The sequence below is a fragment of the Crocodylus siamensis genome, chromosome 3 (genome assembly GCF_052110815.1).
Source record: "Crocodylus siamensis isolate JL-2025a chromosome 3, ASM5211081v1, whole genome shotgun sequence".
In the NCBI taxonomy this organism is placed as follows: domain Eukaryota; kingdom Metazoa; phylum Chordata; order Crocodylia; family Crocodylidae; genus Crocodylus; species Crocodylus siamensis.
Genome location: NC_143397.1, coordinates 36587829 through 36610715, shown reverse-complemented (window position 1 = coordinate 36610715; position 22887 = coordinate 36587829). Strand labels below are relative to the sequence as shown.

The window sequence follows — 22887 nt, the reverse complement described above, 5'->3', positions numbered from 1 at the left end:
AGTGAAGTGGTTCTTCCACTCTATTCAGCATTGGTGAAGCCTCACCTGGAGTACTGTGTTCAGTTTTGGGCCCCACACTTCAAGAAGGGTGTGGGCAGATTGGAAAGAGTCCAGTCCAGAGCAACAAAAATGATTAGGGACCTGGGAGGCAAGATGTATGAGGAAAAGCTGAAAGAATTAGGGTTGTCAAGACTGAGGGGGCATTTGATAACAGTCTTCAAATACCTGAAGAGCAATTACAGAGGGGATGGATATGGTCTTTTTACCTGTGGCTATAGGGGACAGGACTGGGAGCAATGGCTTCAGGCTGCACCTGGTAAAATTTAGGTTGGAGATTAGGAGGAACTTGTTGACTACAAGGGTGGTTAAGAATGTGAACAGGTTACTTAGCACGCTTGTGGAATTTCCACCATGATGTGGAAATCACGACAGGATCACTGCTTGGCTAGCAGAGCACTTTATTTTTCATGGCCACGGGTGAAGAAGCAAGGGCGGCTAATTCTCTGCAGCTGCAGGTACAGACTCTGTTCTATACTTGTGAGAAAAAGACACACAGAAGCCTCCCTCTGAATACATTCTTGGCAGTCTGACTATAAATCACCCTGAAGTCTTACTAGACTAAACGTGTTTTCTCTGTTTTCTCCAGCTGTCTCCTAATAAGTTTATCTCAAGATCTCTTTGTTTTTTGGCCTTTACTTATGCTCCTTATTATGGCCTGACTTTATTTTTTGCACTTCAGTACTTTTCCTCATCAATCCTTGGAAGTTTTCAAGAGTGTAGTCAGGTATGATCCTACTTTGATCAGGGTGCTGAATTAGATGACCTCATGAGGTACCTTCTAGCTGTACTTTCCCATGATTCTGCTAATATCCCAGCTGCAGCAATACAGAAGATGAAGTATATTCTTTAGCCTTAGAGTTTGCACATAAATACCAGAATCCCCATTTCTATGATTTTCTACATGTTATTTACTTAATATGTTAGTGGAAACATCTGTACTAACATTATTAGACATGTAGCCATGTCATATTGGCCAAAATCTGTTCAGTTATATTAATTTAAATCCATAGTAACTCACTGATTACTCTGGGTTTACACTTGTATAAAAAGGGTAGAACAGGGCTATGTGAATCATGATATCTAGAATGAGAAACCCATACATTTCTTGGTTTAGGATAGAGATAAAAATAATTTAGAGTGGGATTGTTCAACATCTGGCCCATGGGCCAAATCCAGCCCTCAGAGCCATGGCATCTGGCCCACAGGAATCCCCATGGGTTGGAAAATTTGGCACTAGGGGTTAATGAAAGCTCACCTGGCTCATCCTGTGCCTAAGCAGCCCAGGCAGTGGTGGTGGCTCCTTCCAGCTACCACTGTCGCAGACACCTGCCCGTCTTCACATCCAGACTGAGGCCAGGCTGCTGTAAGAAGGCACTCAATTGGCTTAGTAACCTGGTCTGTCAGTGGAGCTCATTTCTAGCTGAGTATCTCTCCCTGTATACGTGAGAATACTCTGTGACCATAAGAATGACTATTTGCTGGGTCAGACCATAGGTCCATCTTGCCTAGTATCCTTTGTCACACAGTGGCTGAGTGGATGCTGAAAGGGAAAGTGAACTAGGTATGACCAGGGTTTGGTTTGGGGTTTTTTGGTTTGTTTCCATTGTCTCATTCAGAGGTTGTATCCTTAACTCTCAAGCTCAATAGGTATTGTTGCCCCTTTTCTCTAAGAATTTGTCTGATCAGTTTTTGAATCTAGCTAAACTGTCAGTTTCCAAAACATCTGGTAGCAATGAGTTCTACACTTTAATTACACCTTGGGTGAAAAAGAACTTCCTTATGTTCTAGTTTTAAACTTACTACCAGCCAATTTCATTTTATGATCCCTAGTTCTTGTATTGTGTGAAAGAGTAAATAATAAATCCCTCTTTTCCCTCTTTACTTTCCTTCTTTTCCATTTAGTATTTTGTAAACGCTTATTATGGTTCCCCTCAAGCTTCTCTTTTCTAAACTAAACAGGTAGCCTCTTTAGTCTCCTCATCTAGAAGCCCCTCCATACAGCTAAACATCCATGTTGCCCTTCTCTGGACCTTCTTCTATATCCTGTTTGAGGTGTGCGGACCAGAACTGGGCACAGTATTCAAGGTCTGGATGCACCACAGATTTACAAAGGGGCATAATGATACTTTCCGTTTTGGTTACAGTTCCATTCTTAATAATCCCTAACATTTTGTTTGCCTTTTTGACAGTTGCTGAGCACTGAGCGGATGTTTCCAGTGAACTGTCCACAATGACTTGCAGATAACTTTCCTGTGTGGTAACAGCTAATGTAGAGCCCATCATAGCATAGGTATAGTTTGGGTTATTTTTGCCCATGTGCATCACTTTGCACTTATGTAAAAGCTACCAATGTATCTCCACCATTCCCACAATAACTTCACTCCCCAACAGAACTGTCACCATTCAGGAATGGTCGCGATCTTATACCTGCACCTCCATAAATGCAATATATCTCATCCAGTGCAGTACATGCCCCAATGGAAAACATGTAGGAGAAACAAAACAACTACGTACCAGAATGAATGCACACTGAAAATCTATCAAAGACAAAAACACCCAATTACGTGTGAATGCACACTTCTCACAAGACAACCATTCTCTCCAATCTCTTGGTTCTAATTCTGAAAGAGAATTTACAAAACACCTTTCATAGACGAGCCTACGAACTTTACTTCATAAGTCTACTAGATTAAAAAAATCATGGACTAAATATACACATTGGATTTATGGTACAGTATAACCTGCCTAACATCTGGTAACCCCCAGTTACCTGTCTGTACTTTACCAGCTACATTGTAACACCAGCTCAAGATTCCCTTTCTCCCCACCCCCACTTACCTGTCTCACACCTATTGTCTCCCATTCCTTCTGATCCTCCCTGCCACACATTTGCATTTTCACAGACCTGCATTTGGCATATTGGCTTCCATTCCACCAGGAGAGCACACACAACACCAGCAGACTCTCCCTATGCCTGAAGAAAGGTGTTTGTGCCTGAAAGCTTGCAAAGAAAATTTTTCCGACTATTTAGTTGGTCTAATAAAATGTATCACATTTGCCTAAAGAACCTTGTCTGCTTATGTCTTTAGAACAGCATGGCTACAACCAACAACCCTGGAATTTCATCTGCCATTTAGTTGCCCATTTGCCCTTCTGTAGTTCCTCACAGTCTGCCTTGGTCCTTACCACTTTCAGTAATTTTGTCATGTGCAAATTTGGTCACCTTCCTACTCACCCCCTTTATAACTGTGTTAAACAGCACTGGTCCCAACACAGATCCCTGGGGGACCCTGCTATTTGCTTCTTTCCATCTAGAAAACTGACCATTTGTACTTTTTGCTTTCTATCTTTGAGCTAATTCATGAATGGATTCCCTGTAATCCCATGACTAGCTAATTTATTTAAGAGCCTCTGACGAGGGATCTTGTCAAAGGCTTTTTGGAAGTCCAAATATATTATGTCAATTGGGTCACCTGATCCACCTGCTTAATGACACCCTCAAAGAAATCTAATATGTTGGATTTCCCTTTGATGACACCATGTTGATTCCTCCCCAGAAACCCATGTTCATCCATGTGCTGACCAGATCTTTCTTTCTTTCTTTCTTATTGTCTCTACCAGTTTTCCAGGAATAGAAGTTAGGCTTACTGGCCTGTAGTTCCCCACATCCCATCTAGAGCCTTTTTTAAATATAAGAGTCACATTGGCAACCCTCGAGTCCTCTAATACTGAGGCTGTTTTTAGTGATAGGTTGTATACTGCAGCTTGGCAGTTTCCAATCTGAACTCTTTCAGGATCCTAGTGTGAATTCCATCAGGTCCTGGTAGCTTGCTACTGTTTAGTTTATCAATTTCCTCTGCAACCTCACCTATTGAAACCTTGTTTTGGGTCATCTTTACTGATTTGTCCCTAGGGAGGAATGGATCTGGTGATTGAATTTCTCTAACATCTTCCACAGTGAAGACAGATACAAAAAATGTATTTAGTTTTCAAGCAATGGCCCTGTCATCCTTTAGCACCCCATTTACATGCTGATCATCCAGAGGCCCAACTGACTCCCTAGCACATCTTTGGCTTCTAATATACCTACATAAATTTTTATTGTTACCTGTCATGTCATTGGCAAGTTTCTCCTCAAATTCTTTCTTAGCTTGTCTTATTACAGTTTTACATTTGATTGGCCAGATTTTATGCTCTTTTTTATTTTCCTCATTAGGATTTGACTCCCACTTTTTGAAAGAAACCCTATTTCTGCTTATTGTCTCTGCAGCGCTGCCATTTGGCAGCCTCTGAAAACAAGGGTGATAAATAACAGTGGTTTTTTTTTAGCTAGTTTAATAGTATATCCTATCCTTTCCAAGATTCTGCATTTTTTGAAATGACTATAATGACAATAACATCTTTAAAATGAGCTCTGGTAACGAATCTATGTTTGGAGGATTTATAATGGGGCATATAGGCACTGGTGATATAAGCACATAAAAAAGTCAGTTTTGCATGATGGGTCCACTGACCAGTATTGTAACATTTTCTAAATGTGTCCATTTCCAAGTCCACCATTTTAACTTGTTAAAGGATTTGAATGGTTAAATGCTTTCAAATATAACGCATCATTGAATTATTAGTATTCAGAAAAATAGAAAAGCATATTGTTTAGTGGGGAAAAGTCAGGAGTGTGTATATTTCCGGTTATAGGGAATCAGGTGGTGACCTGTTATTGATTTAAGGGAAAAAATAGTATTTCAGCTGCCACATTATATTAATTGTGTGTAATGAGATTAACTCCCTATAGTTCTTAAAATATCCTTGAGCTTTTTCCAAAAGTAGCACAAGGCTGATGATCCCATCTTAAATAATAAGAGTCTAATCTTTCATTGTTGTATGCACAGAATTGGCATAGGTATTAATGGGAGTTAGGCATGCATGTAAAGAGAATAATACACTCAAGTTTAAGTAATCATGGTCTATTAAAGATTTTCAAACAGATTCACAAAGAACTAGTCCAGAATTGTATTACTGCCCCCTTGGGTAACAGTAAGTGTATTTTTGAGTCCTAAAGATCGTTTAGTAGATTATATGTTACATTTAAGGTTTAGGAAAAGGTAACCAGACTATTGAGTGCCACAGACAGAACTGAAAATAGAGTTCATACTTACCAATGTGACTGTGTCTCCTTATGATAAGCTATTAGGATAGACGTTAGCATTTTTTGAGTATTAGTTTAATAAGTATTCAATATTTCAGTTCACTTTTAACTCCCTATGAGATTCATCCATTTAAAGATTCAGCAACTCTCTACAGTGGTGGTTCTTTTTAGATTTTATTTATATATAGGGTAGCCTATCATGCTGAATGTAAAAGCAATTAACTGGAGAGTAATAGCAGCAGTAGCCTCAAGTTTTGGGTGCAGCTACTAGTGCCTCTTGATTCTTTCTTTCCACAACTGAGGTTGCTAAAGTGCTATCAGGATAGGGCACAGGGTGAATAAAACCAGAAATTATAATAGTGGGCAACTGTCAATCCTCTGGGTCATGGTATATACGTAAGAGGCATAAACCATGTGTGTTCCTGGAGAATGGGGCGGCAGGGCGACTGCCTGCAGGTGGCAGCAGCGGGGGCATGCGGAGAGCTCCTGTAGGCAGCTGCAGCAGTGGTGGTGGCGGACTGAGTGGGGAGCTCCTGCAGGCTGTCATGGTGGTATCAGGAGTGGTGGGGGGTGGTAAGTGGCGATCTCCCGCTTTTTCTCAGGGGGTGCACCGCCAATCTCAGGGGATGCACATGCACCCACATGCACTCCCTATGCACCGCCACTGGTAAGAGGTCTAGTCAGATGCCTGATGAATCTGTTCATGGCTGACCAGCCCAGTTTGAGTGTGACACAGCTTACTACAAGTTTTACAGATCCATATGTTGTCTGAGTTAGAGTCCAAATTTACAGCATACTGCTTTCTTCTTTCTTGCCTTGCTTCCATCCTGTGAATCAAAGCCACTTCATGTTGAGCTGCATCCAGTGCTAGATGTTCCCTCCAGACTGGATGGGATTCTGAGTACTCCTCCCAGCTTTCTATGTTGACAGTGAGTGACTTCTTGGAGATATGGTCTTCTCCCATTCTCCTGTCACAGCACATCCATTACAACCTTTTTTTCCTGATAGTGGTTTCTAAGTGTGTCAGTCCTGTGTGCTCCAGTACCTTTGTGTTTGGTATTCTGTCTTCCCACTTTATTTTCAGAATCTTACTCAGACATCTCATGTGGAAACTGTTCAGTCTCTTGATATGCCTAGCATATATAGTCTACCTTTCTGAACCATAAAGGCAGCACACAAATCTTGTAGATTTATATCTTCACCTTAGCTGATAGTTTGCTGTTATTACATGCACTTTTCTGTAATAGCCTGAAATTCTTAGCTGTCTTTTCTGATATTAGAAATTAGATAATGATTTCCAAAGCATGTAAACATTAAAGCAGGTATTTGGGAGTTACAACCTATCCTCACTTTTTTTATATATAGGGGAAAATATAATCTATGCTCAAGTCTGACTAGTGTTGTTTCTGCTCCTAACTTCCTGCCCCATAGGCTTAGTACTGCTAAACCCCAGTGTCTTCAAAGCTAAAATGCTGCATTTACTTTCTGACATCACAACCTGGGTCGGAGAATTTGGTGAAAGTCTGTGCATGGTAGCATAATTTCCAGAATTGTCTGTCATCTTTGGCAATTCCTCATAGTCGAGGATGATTGTCTTCCATGAATGTCATATCCGTTGGTCCAAAGGTGGCTGACGAGGCAAATCTGGGGCTGACAGACTTTGTTGCAACTTGGGCACATGTTTCCATGTGGGGTGGGTGGCTCTGGAGTCTTGATTCAGTCCGGAACAAGGTTTTTCTGCCACTTTTCCATCTCCTGTTGTCATTGTAAGGTTTCAAAGTACTGAGGTCCTTGCAGCAGACCCTTCCTCCATTTGGGGCAGTCTTGGGTGATAGTCTCCCACATGTTGGTGTCAGTGTTGCATTTTTTCAAGTTGGCCTTGAGGACGTCCTTGAAGCACTTTCTCTGCCCTCCTCTTGAGTGTGTGCCTTGAACGAGCTGGGAGTCTATAAAATGCTTTGGGAGTCTAGAGTCAGACATTCAGATAATGTGGCCAGCCCAGTGAAGTTGATTTCAGAGGATCATCACCTCAGTGCTCATTGTATTTGCTTGTGAGAGGACACTAATGTTGGTGTGCTTGTCTTTCCACTGGATTCGCAGATCTACTGCAGGTAACATTGATGGTACTTCTCCAGCAACTTTAGCTGTTTTCTGTATGTTGTCCATGTCTTGGCTCTGTACAGTAAGGTGGAGATCATGACTGCTTATTAAACCATGAGCTTGGTCTCAGATCTGATGCTATGATCTTTGAACACCTGTTCCCTCAGTTGTCTGAAGACTGGACTTGCATATTTGAGGTAATGTTGGATTTCTTCACTGATGTCAGCTTTCTGTGAGAAATAGCTTCTGAGGTACAGGAAATATTCAGTGTTCTCCAGAGTCTCACCATGAATCTGAATTATCGGAGATGGGGACTGCTCATTAAGTGCTTGTTGATGAAGGACCTTAGTCTTCTGAATGTTAAGCTTTAGTCCCATTTTCTTGTATGACTCAGTGAAGATGTTGACAATTGCCTAAAGGTCGGCTTCCAAGTGAGACTTCATCATCAGTGTACTGAACATCATCAGTGTACTGAAACTTGATGATTGTCTTTAACCCAGTGGTCTCACTGCAGTGCACAATTCCATTTTCTAGTGACGTTACTTTGCATAAAGCTATATAAAAAATGTGACTGGAATTTGTGAATGGTATCATACAGAATATCTCTTGGAGACATTGTACTGTAAATGACAGTTACTTGATGTACAAATCTGTCATTTAAAATATGTGCGGTGCCCTTGGGAGCTAATGTATAAGTATCTGCCATTAGTGTGGGCAGAAGCAGGTTATTTCACATTACATTTGCCATTTGTGTAAAACATCTCAATAGAATACTGTGCATATCCAGTAAGCAATTATAGGATGCAGAAGCTTCTGGGCTTTCAGCTGGGTTTTTTGCCTTTTATAGCAAGATCTCTGCTTTTGTGTACAACGGTCACTTACTGTTGCAGGCAGCAAAGCTTTTCCTACTAGGGTACAACTTGTGAATTCTACGAGTTAAGAAATTGATTAGTAATGCTGTTTATCTTCATGGTTTGCACTGAATACATATAAAGCAAAATGTGGGCCTTGGGCAATACTTCCTGTAGAACTGGGAAACTGGATGGTTGCCAGGGAAGAAGCTTAGGCCCAGTTCTCATTAAAGGCTTACAAATAGAGCATCTTGTTAGGTTTTTGCAGTGGTTGTGAAAGCCCAAGGGAATTCCACAATGGGTAAATTCGTACGTAGCGATCATGCACAGTTGACAAATTGAGGAGTTTCTAAAACACATACAAAGATCTGTTCAAAATTGTATTCTTTCATTTATCATGCAAATAATATCACTATACATGGTTCAAAAACACAGCAAAAAACTGACGGTACTTACAAAGCAAGGCAATTAAAGAAAATTTTGCTAAGGAGGACCTCTCTGCAGTGAGTTTAAAAATGACATTATGGCAAACAAATAATTGGAATGTGATTTTAAAGAATTTTTGAAAAATTGCTCATAATGAAATTTTCCGTAGAGGTTAAGTAGTTAAGTTCAGAGGTTCTTTCCTAACAGCTTCATGGATTGGCAATTTAAGGAAAGACTTGCCTATAAATGGCTTTGCATGCTATAAAGTTAACATTTAAGGTAGAACCCAAGTGCAGCTCTAATAACTTGCGGGGCATGCTCACAAATCTGTTGTCATTCGTTATTCATCAATTGTCAGGCCCAGAATGTTTTATCTAGTAAATAAGACGCAAGAGAGAAAGTACATATAAACTGAGGGATTCTGATAGTGGAATCAACATAAAAGGACTTTTCTTTACACCAGACTGTAACTATATGAAGCCATGGCAAATTATACACATGTGCCGTGTCAGGTTTTCTATGAAGGTGGCAGATGATCTCAAAACTGTAGTTCCATTTGCAAGCATTCTCTGGGAGGGTAAAAATGCCCCCAGTGGTTTCTAATTGACACTCTGGGTTTGGCTCCAGTTTCCATCGTGATGAGAGCCCATATTTTCAAACAGTAGACTGAAGTACTTGTGAAATGGGCATTCTTGTGCTGCTTGTTTTCCCCAGGTATTGCTGCACTCTGATGTGCTGGCAGTTACAGAGAGGTTCAGTCAAGCCCCATTTGGAAGTATTGGCACTCTGAGCTGCAGATATACTGAATGTCACTTCAGTGGTAGCCCACACAGTGAGAGCAGAGTGGCGCAGGTGGGGAGAACAATCCAAGAAAGTAAATTGGAAAGCAAAGCATCCCAAGAGATCAAAACCTCCAAAACTGATGTGCCCTGAGCAGACCTCAAGCATTAGAAGACCCTAGAACATACGTTAATGGAAACTGTGCATCAATCTGTGCATTTGGAGCGCATAACCATCACTGAAACATATGAGAAAAGTGTTAAAGAAAGGGGGGAAAGAACAATTAGCTGAGATGTTTATAAGTGAATGAAGGATCTTAAAATGTAGTTTGTGTTCCATTGAGCAGGAACATGTCAGTATCACATTTCATTTAGCTCTCATTTAAAAAAAATTAAGACATTTTATAGTCAGAGGGCCTGATCCCAATCCAACTGATAAATCAGTGGATATATTTCTGTGTACTTCAGTTGATTTTAGATTAGGCCCAGAATTATTTAATTATGATTCCAGATACCTCACAGTGTGATAAAGAGAGAACCTCAAGGTTTTTTGTCCATGTAAAACAGCTCCTAGAAAATATGCCAGACTCTTTTCTCTAAGGATTGGAATTGCTTAGCATCTTAGTATGACCCATTCATAGTTTTCCTTTTATCATTGATCATGTGTTTGTTAACTAATATAATGAAAAATGCGTAAGATACAAACCACTCCTGCAAGCTATGATATATTCTGTCTGACAACTGCTGAACCTCATATATTGCATTTTTAAGTAATGACCCTAAAATGTGGCCTGTAGGAATACTGAGTGTTATCTTTTCTGTAGAATAAAATCTTGTTTGTATTTTTTGATAATTGCACCAAACTGAACTGTGAAAGAGATCTTGCAATTCTTGAATAATGGATAAGGTTAAAATATCAGATTATTTAAACTATTATAGAGGAAATTTCACAGGGCATTGAACTGCAGTTCCTATGACTTTTAGTTTTTTGGGGCCATAGATGAGTTCAAGTGAGGAAGGAATTTATGTATATATTCTAGGTGGGGAAGATAATTTCTAGAGCATACCTGACATTGCCTTGTTACCTTTCCTTTCTCTGGTTGGTATTGTTCCTGATGCAGATCGGGGCCTAGGACTTCAGAACTGATGAGTCGGCTCTGCATCACTGCAGTCTTCTGTCAGCCCACATGATAGCTTCCAATTTACTCTCAGTTACTAGGGCAATATGCTGCCTGACTGAAAGACAACACTCCAAAGTCACAGAAAGTCTGAGGACTGGAATGTTAGAGCTGCAGTATTAAGTGGAAATGCTGAAAGAGTTTCCCTGCCATTGTCATTTTCTAGATATTTAAGTTTGATGGTGGGGGGACTGTCACCCTGGAAGAGGGATTATTCCTAATAATGAAAGATTGATCATATACTGCAGTAACCTCATATGTTTATAAAATTATTGATTTGAATCTTAACTAGTTAAAACCACCTGTTTCTCTGCCTATATTTATTTTATGACATTTAATGAACATTAGAGTAAGAGGATGGGATGAATTAGATTTGTTGTTTCTCCTTGAGGAATTTTCCTTTAAAACGTGAGAGCAGGGCTAGGGCTTCAGTTCCTATTTTACATTGTCATATTTTTTAGAGATAAAATAGCTTGAATGGTAAAGATATTATTTTAAAGTGATATACATGTGTTTGTAGAAAAGCGGTTGATTTATGGAAAAATTGGTTATTCTATACTATCTTGCCCCTGACTCCATGCTGACAGTAAGCGAATAATGTGATGTAGTAAGTACATCTAAAAAATGAGTCATCCATTATTAATAGATTTTTAAAATATTAAACATGTTCTGGTATACTGCATTGTGATGCTTCCATCCTAAGTCCACACCGTGTGGCTAAGGCACTGCATTGGCACACAGGAAACTTGGGTCTCTGCCTTGCATGTCCTCTGTGATCTTGCACAAGTAATTTCCTGTCTCTGTGCCTCAATTCCCCATCTTTACTGTGGGGTTTATAATACTACCATACCTTACAGGGGTATTCTAAAGATAAATGCACCGTATAGTGAGTTACTAAAAAATTACAACAAGTTCCAGAAAAATACCATTCACAATAACAGGATATTTAGAGTACCCTAAACATGATTAAAATATTGATTTCAAAAGTTGTGAACCACATTACGAAAGGAAGATCTAGATGGATACTTTTATGTGGGGTTTAAATATGTTACTTGTTACCATGAACCTGAGAAAAAAGACCTTCCAATATACAGAGAGAGCAAGTCAACGTTTAAACTGATTTTTTTTCGAGGGTGGGGAAGATTAGACTTTAAGAGAGTAGGAGACTGTCATATTGGCTATGGAAACTAGAGTCTTTTTCACTCTAAAACCTGCCATTTTAAGATTGTTCTGATTAAAACAGTGACATTGTTCTGTATGTTCCTTTTGGAGGTAAATGTGTGCTAGTGAACAGTCATGTCAGATAACGAGTAGCATTAGGATAAAATGTTTGCTGTTTTTAAAATAACCCACACAGTGACCAGTGCTATCGAACCATGGAGAAACATCTCTGTTCTCTTCACTGGTGACCATAGTGACTGAATTTGTCCAAAAGGCAGTGCTGGGATATCTGTCACAGTGAGGACACAAGGTGGGGGACAGGGAGACTGACAGCTGAGTCTGAGCAGTGCCTGGGAAGGTGTCTACTTCTTTTCTCCACACAGCTTTTTAGCCTTCTTCCCACAATACTTCTGTACTCCCTCCATAGGCATGCGCATTCTTATTGCTCACTCTTCCATATAAGGGTCTTGTTATGCAAGCTTCCCTATCTTTTCCCCAGCCAGTCTGCTGCTCCCCCAATCGCCTGCATATCCCCTAATATTACAGGATCTCAAGATCCAGCTGCTTATTTGAAAGCAGTCATAGTGCCCTTCTACCTTGCCCCTGTTGCAACTTTGCAGCTAATGGGCCTAATGCACCACTGCTGGTTCTCCTTTTGTTCATCATCTTACAATTGTATTTTTTACAGGCAATAAATTATGGGGCCCGTGGCACTGCATGGACTAGGAATAGCCCAGTTCAGGAAAGCAACAGCTGGCAGAAGAGGTGGCAGCAGAAAGACAGTTGTGCCTGACAAAAACAGGGAATGAGCAGGGACTAGGTATAACAGAGGAGGGAGGCAAGGTTGCCAGATGGCTAGCAACCTCCTTATTTCACTGCATCAGCTGGGTTACTGGGATTGTGCCTCATAATTGGGAAAATCTTAGTGAACAGAGGCAGCTGGTTACCATAGCGTGGACTAGCATGAATTTTTGATTCCCCTACTCGCACTAGGATCTGAAACTAAACATAGCCAGTATTGGGTCCACCTTTGTCTTGGAATTATTTTTTTTACAACTCTTTACTATTCTTTACCAGAATTATTAGGTAATGCAATAAAGAGTGATAGCAAAACACTGTGCAGGGATCATTGTCTTGGTGTGGATTTGTGGATTGTTGTTCTGGTCCTAGGGTTCTGGGTTTGTTTGTCAGGCTTGTTTTACATTTTACATGTCAATTTTCATTTTATATTGTAGAAATTACAATAAAACAGAAATAAATATAAAAAAATTCCTTTGAATATTTTAACTATTTAGACACAGGAAGGTTTCAGTGAGGTGAGCCAGATTACGGTAGAACGTCTTAGAACTGAAATTTCTGAAGAACTATGAGCAAGAGAAAGCTGTTCTTGAAGATGAGAAATGATTATTATGGGTGATAATTTGCTCCAAGACAGTAACTAATGGGGGTGAAAGGTCAACAGTTTGCTTCTACTAGACAAATGACAGTTGTCTGACAGCAAATTAGCTGTCACAAAGTTGGCAAATGGTGCAGCAAATCAATATTTAGTGAGAAAACTTGATACAATCAATCTGCTAATCAACAGTGTACATAAAATTAATTTGATTTACTGTGTTTAGTTTACTTCAAAAGATTTCGCTGGGAATTTGTCAAACTGCTGTAAAGACCCCCAAAAGTATTCAGGTAGTGAAGTGGCTATTATAGCTTTCCCTGCACAGCCCATTCTGTAAGGCAGCAAGTGGTGTATTGTTTCAAACCGAAAGCTACAACTGTGAAAGTCTGTTGTGGTGCATGGGGAGGGAAGGGGCATGGGGGTGCAGATTGAGGTCCCCATGGTGAGGCAGGAGTGGAGCTGGGGCAGGTTCTGCCCAGCTGGGGTGGGGCGGGGCATGGGACAGAGCCACAGCTCATCCAGGGCCTGCGGCGGTGGGTGGCTCCAGCCTCTGTGTGCACCCTGAGATGGTGGGGTGGGCTGGGGCCCCATCTGCGCGGGGTGTGGTGGGGTGGGCTGCGGCCAGGCCCGGGGCTGCACCAGGCTCTTCCTGGTTGGGGTGAGGGGCTAGGCTGGGCTGTGCTCAGAGGTGCTGGAAGGGAGGGTTGGGGGGGCTACGATAAATTTTGGGGCCCCCTGCCGTAGCCCCACTCCCAGCACTGTCACTGCCTGCCCCAAGCACAGCCCAACCTAGTCCCCACCAGAAAGACCCCAGTGCAACCCTGGCCCCAGCCTGCTGCAGCATCTGCCCTACCTTGTGCAGATCTCGGGGGCATACATCCCCCCATGGCTTCCAGGTTGTGCACAGCGGCGGGAACCACCCCACCCTCCCCGCACCCTCCAGACGTGCTGTGGCTCTGTCCCATGCCCGCCCTGCCCCAGCTGAGCAGTGCCTCCCCCAGCCCTTGCCCAAGCCCCACTCCTTCCCTCACTACAGGGCCCTTGATCTGCTGGGGCCACATCCCTTCCCTCCTTGCTCCCCTTCCACTGCAACAGACTGACCAGCTGCATGCAGTCGTCCATACTGTATCGGAAATCAGATCGGTATCGGTCGATATGCCCCAAAAATCTCTATTGGTGCACCCCTAGTGGTGGGACTATTTTGTGGGGTTCTTCTGGGGGGCATTAGAAGAACATAAGCCCATCAGACAAACTACTACTCCTAGTAGCAATACAGTCCAGTGTTCCATACAGAGAAACCCATTAAACTGCATGGAGAATAGCCCAAGAGATTAAAAAAAAAGATCAGACACAGAATTCTCTTAAGAGTTATGTTAGACATAAATCTGAAGTGTCAACTGTGTACATATCAAAATGGTTTAAACAATGGGAAAGAAAATAATAACACCTTGCAGTCAATTTCAATCTTTCAAATCTTTGTCACTGTTGGAATGCTCTGGAATGATTGCAGAGCTGACTGTTCAGAGCTGTCCTGCCAGCTCAGCATCCTAGTAAATATAGATCTTGTTTTCATGCAAAACTGTGTAAAGTACTGTCACTCTCACATTCCACTTTATGTGGGAGTTCTCAATGGAGAAAAGGATTTCTTCATCTTTGTACCATTTGCCTAAGATTTGGGGAAATCATAGGGTCAAATTCAGTCCTGGAGGTACCAGATAATTCTTGATCGACTGAAACAGAGATAAGCATAGTAACATTAGAGCTGAATATGGCATATTCTATTTTAGTCTCTGTAATTCTGTCTCCTGTCTCCTGGAATTTGTGAAGACTACTTCCCAGATTTTTATTTTCCAAAAATAAAATGCTAGCATTGTTGGAAGAAGTACTTGCTGACTGCTTTGTAGGAGCATTCTGTAACAAATGGAAATAGTCTTGCTATCATTATGAACTGGCTAATTATTATACAGAACTTTTTTAAAAAGTCTGCAAATCAGATCCTTCATCCCAATTGCTAAATGGACTATCTCAATTTTTTTCTTTGGAATCTATATACAACCGAGTGCAATTTAACTGCTTTCTAAACTGATCTGTTTCTTCAGCCAGTTGCTTTTTTGTTTGTTTAACAATTAGACTTGAAGGTTCTCCCTTTCTTTTCCAGAAACTTTACAAAAATGGGATGGCTGCTTTATCAAATGAATGGTTGCAGTTGCTGTCAAAATGTAGGAGAGCTAATTTTTTAAAAACTAAACTTTTCAGAGAGGGTCTTTACATATTCTTGTTAACTTAATGGCATATACCTCAGGCCACCCAGTCTGTTTTCAGCTAATAACAACCTCAGTTCCTCTGCTGGGATAATTTTATTCTGTTAGATTGGGTTGCTTGTATAAGATCTTAATATTTGTTTTTCCTGATTCTCATCCCAACCAAACATCCTGAAAATTCTTGTTTTAACTGTAGCAATCCTCTGTAACAAAAATTTTGACTTTTTCAATTAAGGGAAAAAAGATTTTTATGAGTTAGTTCATGAGCATCTCCACAGTTACACGTGTGACAGTATTAATTTCACTGAAAGGAGTAACAACAGTGTGAAGAGACCTTTTTGGAGTTTTAAGTTAACTGACTGAAAATCGAAAGACTTTTCAAGAATGCTTCCATGATTATGAAATCTTGAGCATTTTTACTTGGAATTTTTTTTTTGCTCATAGCTTTAGCTGCTGGGTAGTTATCCCTGCTGTTTTATATCAGCTTGTGAGGGAATTATGATAGGAGAAAGCTGATGGTTTCTGGTTGTAATGGAACGTAATACAGCCAGATAGTTTGGGACTCAACATGATTTGTTAACACATTTCTTCTGAAAACAGTAGTGTCAAAGAGAGTAGCTGATATGCACGGATCTTGTTTGATTGGAGGCATGAAGGCACTTGGTCACAAATTTTCTGTACTTTATACCCAAAACGCATACATTTTAGGTATACCTGTGCCCTTGCCCCTAAATGTTCAGAGTTGTTTATTAAATTTAGCTAATGGGAAATGAGCATTGTATAACTCACAGTGTGTTTTATAGCCCAGACATTTAGCATTTGTGGTTTGTTAAAAATCATTATCAATGATGATCAGCATTCAGTTAATTTTCTCTAAGGCCAAACCAGATCACCAGTGTGAATTGCAGGAACTGTAATAAAATGAGAAGTTGGTTATCCTTATATTTGCTTATGAATAATTTATGGTGTGGATAACTGTATATCTTTTGAACCTTAATTATATATGTTAACATCTAATCATAATCAGTGCAGTTTACTTTGTGACTATTAGAGTTAGTTGTTGTGTCTCAAATTATCATAGGAGAAATGGAGGACAGCAATTTGTTTTGTTCTCCCAAGACTAAAGGCAATTCAGTCAACTCTGCTTCATCTCTTCACTGAGGAAGCCAGCAAAATCACTGACACATAAGATTGTAGAAGACCTTCTATGAGTTTCTGTAGTGAAGGAGCCAGGTGAAAGTTTTACTGAATGTAGCTGTAAATCAGGGGCGGGCAATTATTTCAGGTGGAGGGCCACTTAACGAATTTTGGCAAGCTGTCAAGGGCTGCAAGGGTATCCCTGCTCTTTGATAGGTGCCCCATCCCCTGGTCACCATCTTGGGACCAGAATTCCCACCCCCTAGCCCCAGACCTTTGTCACCAGAAGTCCCTCACCCTTGCCCCCCTCTCCAGAAGTACTCCTTTAAGCAAGGGTTTGCCATCTCCGAACCAGAAAAATACCAAATTATACCCTAAAAATAGAACATTTACTACAACATTCATTAATTTGATTTCAAAAAATATTTTTGTCCTGATTAACGTGTGTTTGTGTAGTATACATAGAGGTGATTGCACAATAGTTTAAAATGAAATCTTACTTTTGTAAATTGTGTGGGGGGGGTATGTTGGGTGTGGATGTATGGGGGGGTTGTGGGGAGAGGGTGGATAGGCGTGGGGGTGTATGTGGGGTGGGGGAGCATGTGGATATGTGTGAGGTGTGGTTAGGTATGGGGTACATGGGGGGCTGTGAGTGTGTGGGGGGAAGGTGGTTGGGGAGGGTTGTGGTATGTGTGGAGGGGGAGGGTTTGCTTATATCCCCCCGTGATAGGAAGAGCCCCTGCCAGCACTCCTCCAAGCCTGGGCTCTGCTGCTGCCCCGGGCCACCAGCGCAGCCCCATGTTCCTGCTCGCAGCCACTTCCCCCTCCATCTGCCACCGCTGACCTTCTGCTGCTTTCCTGCCCTCCCTCTAGCTTGCCACTCTGGTGAGACTGCAGGACAGCAGGAGCTGGACCAGCCTGGCTGGCACTGCACAGAGCCAGCCGAGAATTGCAGGGGTCAGGCCGGCTCTTGCTGCATCCTGCAGCCCAGTGCTACAGCTGGGAACCATGTGTTGCCGGAGCAACCAGTGTGGGGTGGAGAGGAGCAGTGGCAGTGGTGGGCAAATTGCTGAGGCAGATGAGGGTGAGAGGGAATGAGCATGTGCTCAGAGAGCAGCAACAGCTGGGCAGGAGCATGGGGCTGCACCAGTGTCCTGTAGCCAGCACTGTCTGGAGTTGGGCGGCAGGAGCGTGGGGTGGCGGCTGGCAGGGGCTCTGTGGAGCTGGACTGGGCTGCGCCAGCAGAGAGAAGGGGAGCTGGATCAACTCCAGAGCTCCTGCTGGCCCAGGCCCCGTACTTCTGCTGCCCCACTCTGGGCCCCGCTGGTCCTTGATGTCGGGAAGAGAGGCTTTTCTTTCTTTTTTGCTTGCACATGCACACATACGCATGCTCTTTTTAAAATAGATCAATAGAAAAAATAGTTGGTAGGGAAATCTGGATTGCTTTACACATGCTGAATTGTTAGCCAACTTTTCATACAAGCATTCCTTTTATTTTAAAATATTTCATTCTTGTCTTTTTTCACTTTTTATCATGTCTGTCCTCTCTCTGTTCTTTGCATAATCTCTCCTTGTATTTTATTTCTTCCCTTTACCATTTTTTTCTGACATAGGGGCTTTCTTTTATCTCTTTTTAGTTTTTGGCTTTTTTCTGTTCTGCTCATTGCTATAATCTTCCAGTTTTAAGAGTTGTCTGGATTTCTGATGTTACTACCCATGCTGTAAATATCAGATTTCTAGTCTGTTTCCCTTTGGCAGAGAAAGATGTGTGTGGCTTTCTCCAAAGATCGTTGATGCTACTCGATGATCAACTTAAAAAGAGGGTCCTTGAGAAGAACATTTCTGGGTCAGATGTGTTGCCTCAGCAGTACTCTCAGGCTCTGCTGGCTCAGACAAAGCAAAACCAGGTTAAGTCCCTGATTTTGCTGTTCTGCCACTTGGCTGCTGCTAGAGTGTGGCTGCCCTTTCTCTGTACATTTCATCACAATCCCAACAGCTGTTTGCATTTCTCTCTCACTTTTCCTCATTTCATTCCCTTTTGTGCACAAGCCATAATTTTTTCCACTTCTTTCCACCCCTTCCTCATTTCTTGTATGGTCCCTCTAGGTTGTTTTCTTGCCAACAAGAGCTCCCTAGAGGCACCCGCAAGACGAGCAGTATGTTTAAACTGACTTTAGCTTAGTTAGTTTAGCTCTTCCCTTCCTGCTGGGTCCTAGGCATAAGAAGGATATGAAGGAGACCATAAATATGAAATTCCTCTGCTATGGCTGAAAGAAGAGCTCTGGGGAAATGCTACATGCAGCAGTAATATTGCAGAGAACCTGTTGTGGGTGAAATTTTGTAGTGAGAGAGAAGAGAGAGGAGGTATAGGAAGCTATTGCTACCTGCAGCCCATGCTTAATGAACGCTGGGAAGTGATTCCAGATATTCAGTATTTTTTCTTTTTAAGGTTTTTAAAGTAGGAATTTTTCTAACTTGGTCAATGGGTGTTTAAATATGGGCTCCTTGCACTTACTTTTAAGTGCAATTAATAAATTAATTAATGCTGCTGCTTGCAGGAGACAGTTATTCTGGTTGTTGGACTAATTGCTGGCCGCGAGTTCTAAAAGACAATACAGCTGCTAATTAATCTTGCTGCAGTTCTCACAGAAAGTAATACTGAAAAAACCATGCCAATTACCATAAGAAAGAAAATGTTGAGAGCCCTGTTGTGTTTTTCTGGCATCCTCTCAATCAGATGAATATCACTATTAAATACAGAGACAGACTAACTATTAAGTATGAAAGCCAATGAGCTACGACACAGCACCCACACCACACTAACTTTATTTGTTTAGGAACCAATATATTGTATGTCTGTTTATTCTTGTTTAATAACATTGCCTGTTTCTTCATATAACAGAATTACCAAGTAAAACAGTCTTACAAGTCCAACAAAGAGTTTTTTAGAATACTGACAATATTTACAGAGTGCTAGATGTGAAGTGACTTTAAAAACTCTGGGCCAGTTCCTAAGACACTAGTATCAAATCGAGCCCATGACTCCCACCCAGACAACACTTATAATTTAAAGCAGACAGACCTATATTTACAACATGGAATTATTCGAAGACAAAGGAGAGTTGGAAGGAATGCATCTCGGTGCTATTGGCTATTTGCATCCATTGCTTTGAAGAGGTAGAGAGGTGGGCCTGACTGATCAAGACCATTGTCAGTATCTATGAACACATAGGCAGGCAGCAAGTGTCACTGCCACTGCACATTATTCTGGGTGCCCTTAGAACTAGCCCACAGATCAATCAGTGCTTAGGTTAGAGAAGATGTTGGCTTTAACTTGGTAAGGTAAAATGGAATATTAATTTTTCTGCTCTCTAATTCCTTACAGGTCAGAAAATCCTTCATCACAGAAGTGATGTCTTAGAAACTGTAGTCCTGATCAACCCTTCAGATGAAGCAGTTAGCACTGAGGTAAGTCATTTGGAAATGTATTATTGGATCTTTCCTAAAAGCACTGTAAGTGGATTAGATGAGAGTTTCCTGATCGTAGATAAATGAACATTTTTTTTTTATCAGTGAAACACAGCAGTCTTTGCTTCTCTCTCCCTCTTGTCTCCCTTTCTCATAATGGTAATTTAAAGGACATAGAACAGAAATATTCAAGACTCCAGTTCTCAATGCTAAATTTCCAGTAACCTGCTAAACTCCTTTTAGATCAAGGGGAGACAGCTGGAATGAGCACTTTTCTGTTTCTTAGTATCCTTCCTCAGCTGCTTTCATATGTCTGTTTTAAACTTTAAAGAATGAGTGAAAAGAAACCAGGTCATCTGAGACTGTTTTAGGCTTCTGAGAATGATTGTCATCTATATATAATCTTTCCCTTAGAAAATCTCATGCTACAGGTAACAGAATCTGGAAGCTGTCACAGAACAAGAGATATAAAACTCCCATATACCAATTATAAGAGAGACAAAAAACTGGCCATGCAATTAGAGATTGCAGGGCAATTTAACACTTTGTGGGATCAAACCAGTCTTTGACTGAACATAATAAAAAGGAAATGTATGCAGTGAATGAATGGTTAAAAAAGGTAAAATCCACAGATATATCCTGTTGTTGCCAGGGATGTGATTTTGATTGCCATAGAATGCCAAACTTGATTTTTTTACCCATGTTAAGCAATGTTAAATAACAAGGGGCACATCAACACATGCACTTTAATACACAGTAAACTATTTTACTGCACATTAAAGCATCGTGTAAAAAACCATGTCATTACGCGAATGCACAGTGAATTAATCTACTGGGGCATTAAGCATCCTTAAAAAGTGTGCAAATGGAGGTACATTGGAGGTGCTAAACTTAATATGCATTAGAAAAGGTGCATTAATGCACATGTACATGCATCCAAGAAGTAGAATAAAACAAACAAAATCTTTAAACCTGTAAAACCCAGGAAATCTTTGATACAAGGTCCCTTATTTTCCCTTTCATTGTGTATATGGAGTCTAATTGAAAATGTCTTAAACTGCATCAAATGAACTTGAAGGGAAAAGAGAGTATCAGTTTATGTGGTGGTACTTAGATTCTGCTATTAGAGTTCTAGCTCCATATAACAAAGCAAGTCGAACTAGTACAGAGGGGGAAAGAAGAAAAAGGTAGGAAAATATGGTCCCTGATGGTTTTAGTTCAACTGATGGATGATTACAGAGGGAGCAGCTGGCAAGCAAGCTGACTAATGACTTCTGAACTCTGGCTTTATTCCTTTAAGCTCTGGAAAATGTTTGGCCAGGTTGTTCTTAATTTTCTCTGACTGGTTTGTAGGAGACAAAAGTTCCCTTCCTCCACTCCAACGATTGGGCTACTCCTTGTTGCATTAGGTTCCCCAAGCTAATCACTGCCAAAAGTTTTATGTTTAGATTTGTCTTGGCTGGCTAAACCAGACTGTCATTAGACAAAAGACAGAAAGAATGATAAGAGAGAGGAGGATTAAGGCAGGGATAGGTCTAGCCATTCTGCACACTCCCTCTCAGTATAGCAATCAGCAACCTTAGGTTTGCATCCTAAAGTTACTCTGAGCAAGGTGAGGTCTTCCAGTTCCATCTCCTGACATAACCAGGTCAGAATCAGGAGAAAATCAGAAGACCCTTAGCGTGATTATGAGTCCCTGAATCCTGTCACGGGCTGATGATGAGCATATTGGTGGTAGACTGAGTAAAATGCTTCCTAAAACTCCTACCACATTCAGTAAACTTGCGAGACCTTCCAGAAAAGAAAATGCCACATATTTTGGCAGTTTTGATAGGGTAGACAAAATGATTTGCCTGAAATCTATATGTACACTCTCATTTTTAGGCAATAGACAAACATACCTTTTAACTGCTTTAAAAGGGGAGAAGGAACTGCCCCTGGGGAGTGGGCATCAGCTTTATGATGTAACTGTTGCATCTTTATGCTCCTGTAGAGATACAAGTCAGCTAAATTGCTATAATTTCAACCCTGAGTGAGGCAGGGTTGGTTTTGCTTTCATTAGTGTTTTGCTCTCTGCTCCTTTTTTCACTGTCTTTTGGAAGTAGAATGGTAACCTGGTAAACGTTGATTTCACCTTAGAAGTTGAAATAAGTCTGAAATTAAATGAAGAGGAGCTCCTCTCCTTAAAGCAATGTTGGAAACACAGCAATTATATCCATTGTTTTGCCTTTCTTTGGTCTTTACCTTAGGTTCGCTTAATGATCACAGATGCTGCAAGACACAAGCTTCTAGTACTAACAGGACAGTGCTTTGAAAACACAGGAGAACTTATCCTCCAGTCAGGATCTTTCTCTTTCCAAAACTTTATTGAGATCTTCACTGATCAAGAGGTGGGTATTGAGAAGTATATTTCACTACATTTCCACATAAGGACATTTATTTTTAGGATCATTAAAATGGCCACCTTATCTTGAAACTAGCATTTGTAACTTAACATGGATGCTCATTAGTTCTTTTCAGACAGTTTCCATCAAGCTATTTAAATAATTAATCAAACTTTGGTTCTGATGTAAGTTGATTAATAACACAATTAAATTTTAATTTAGCATACTGCATTTAACTTTAAAACATAAAAAATGGGAAGCCTCTTAACAAATACATGAGGAAACTGCAATGTCTAAATTTCCTTGCTTACCTATTTAACACAATTTTACAAAGCAGTTCAATGAATTTTGAAGCTTTGTTTATATTAATATCATGCCTGATGGTATATAACTGATATGTGACATTACAGAAGACCGACAGCAGTCTGTTGGGTTAGCTATTAGTATGCTTATTATCCATCTGTTGTTTTGGTGTGCCACATTTAATATTTGACAGGTAAATCCTAGAAAGCTTATAAATATTGGCCAAAAATTATAAGCAGT

The 22887-nt window shown here is 40.8% G+C and overlaps 1 protein-coding gene across 1 annotated transcript in view; it reads left to right on the top strand.

Moving 5' to 3' along the window:
• The window catches only part of MAP1B (microtubule associated protein 1B), a 103033-nt gene that overhangs the window by 57343 nt on the left and 22803 nt on the right, over positions 1-22887 (top strand). Inside the window, exons 3-4 of the mRNA XM_090038133.1 lie at positions 19878-19960; positions 22210-22350. Of these exons, the coding sequence (XP_089894259.1) occupies positions 19878-19960; positions 22210-22350 (224 nt within the window). The remainder of the gene's footprint in view (positions 1-19877; positions 19961-22209; positions 22351-22887) is intronic.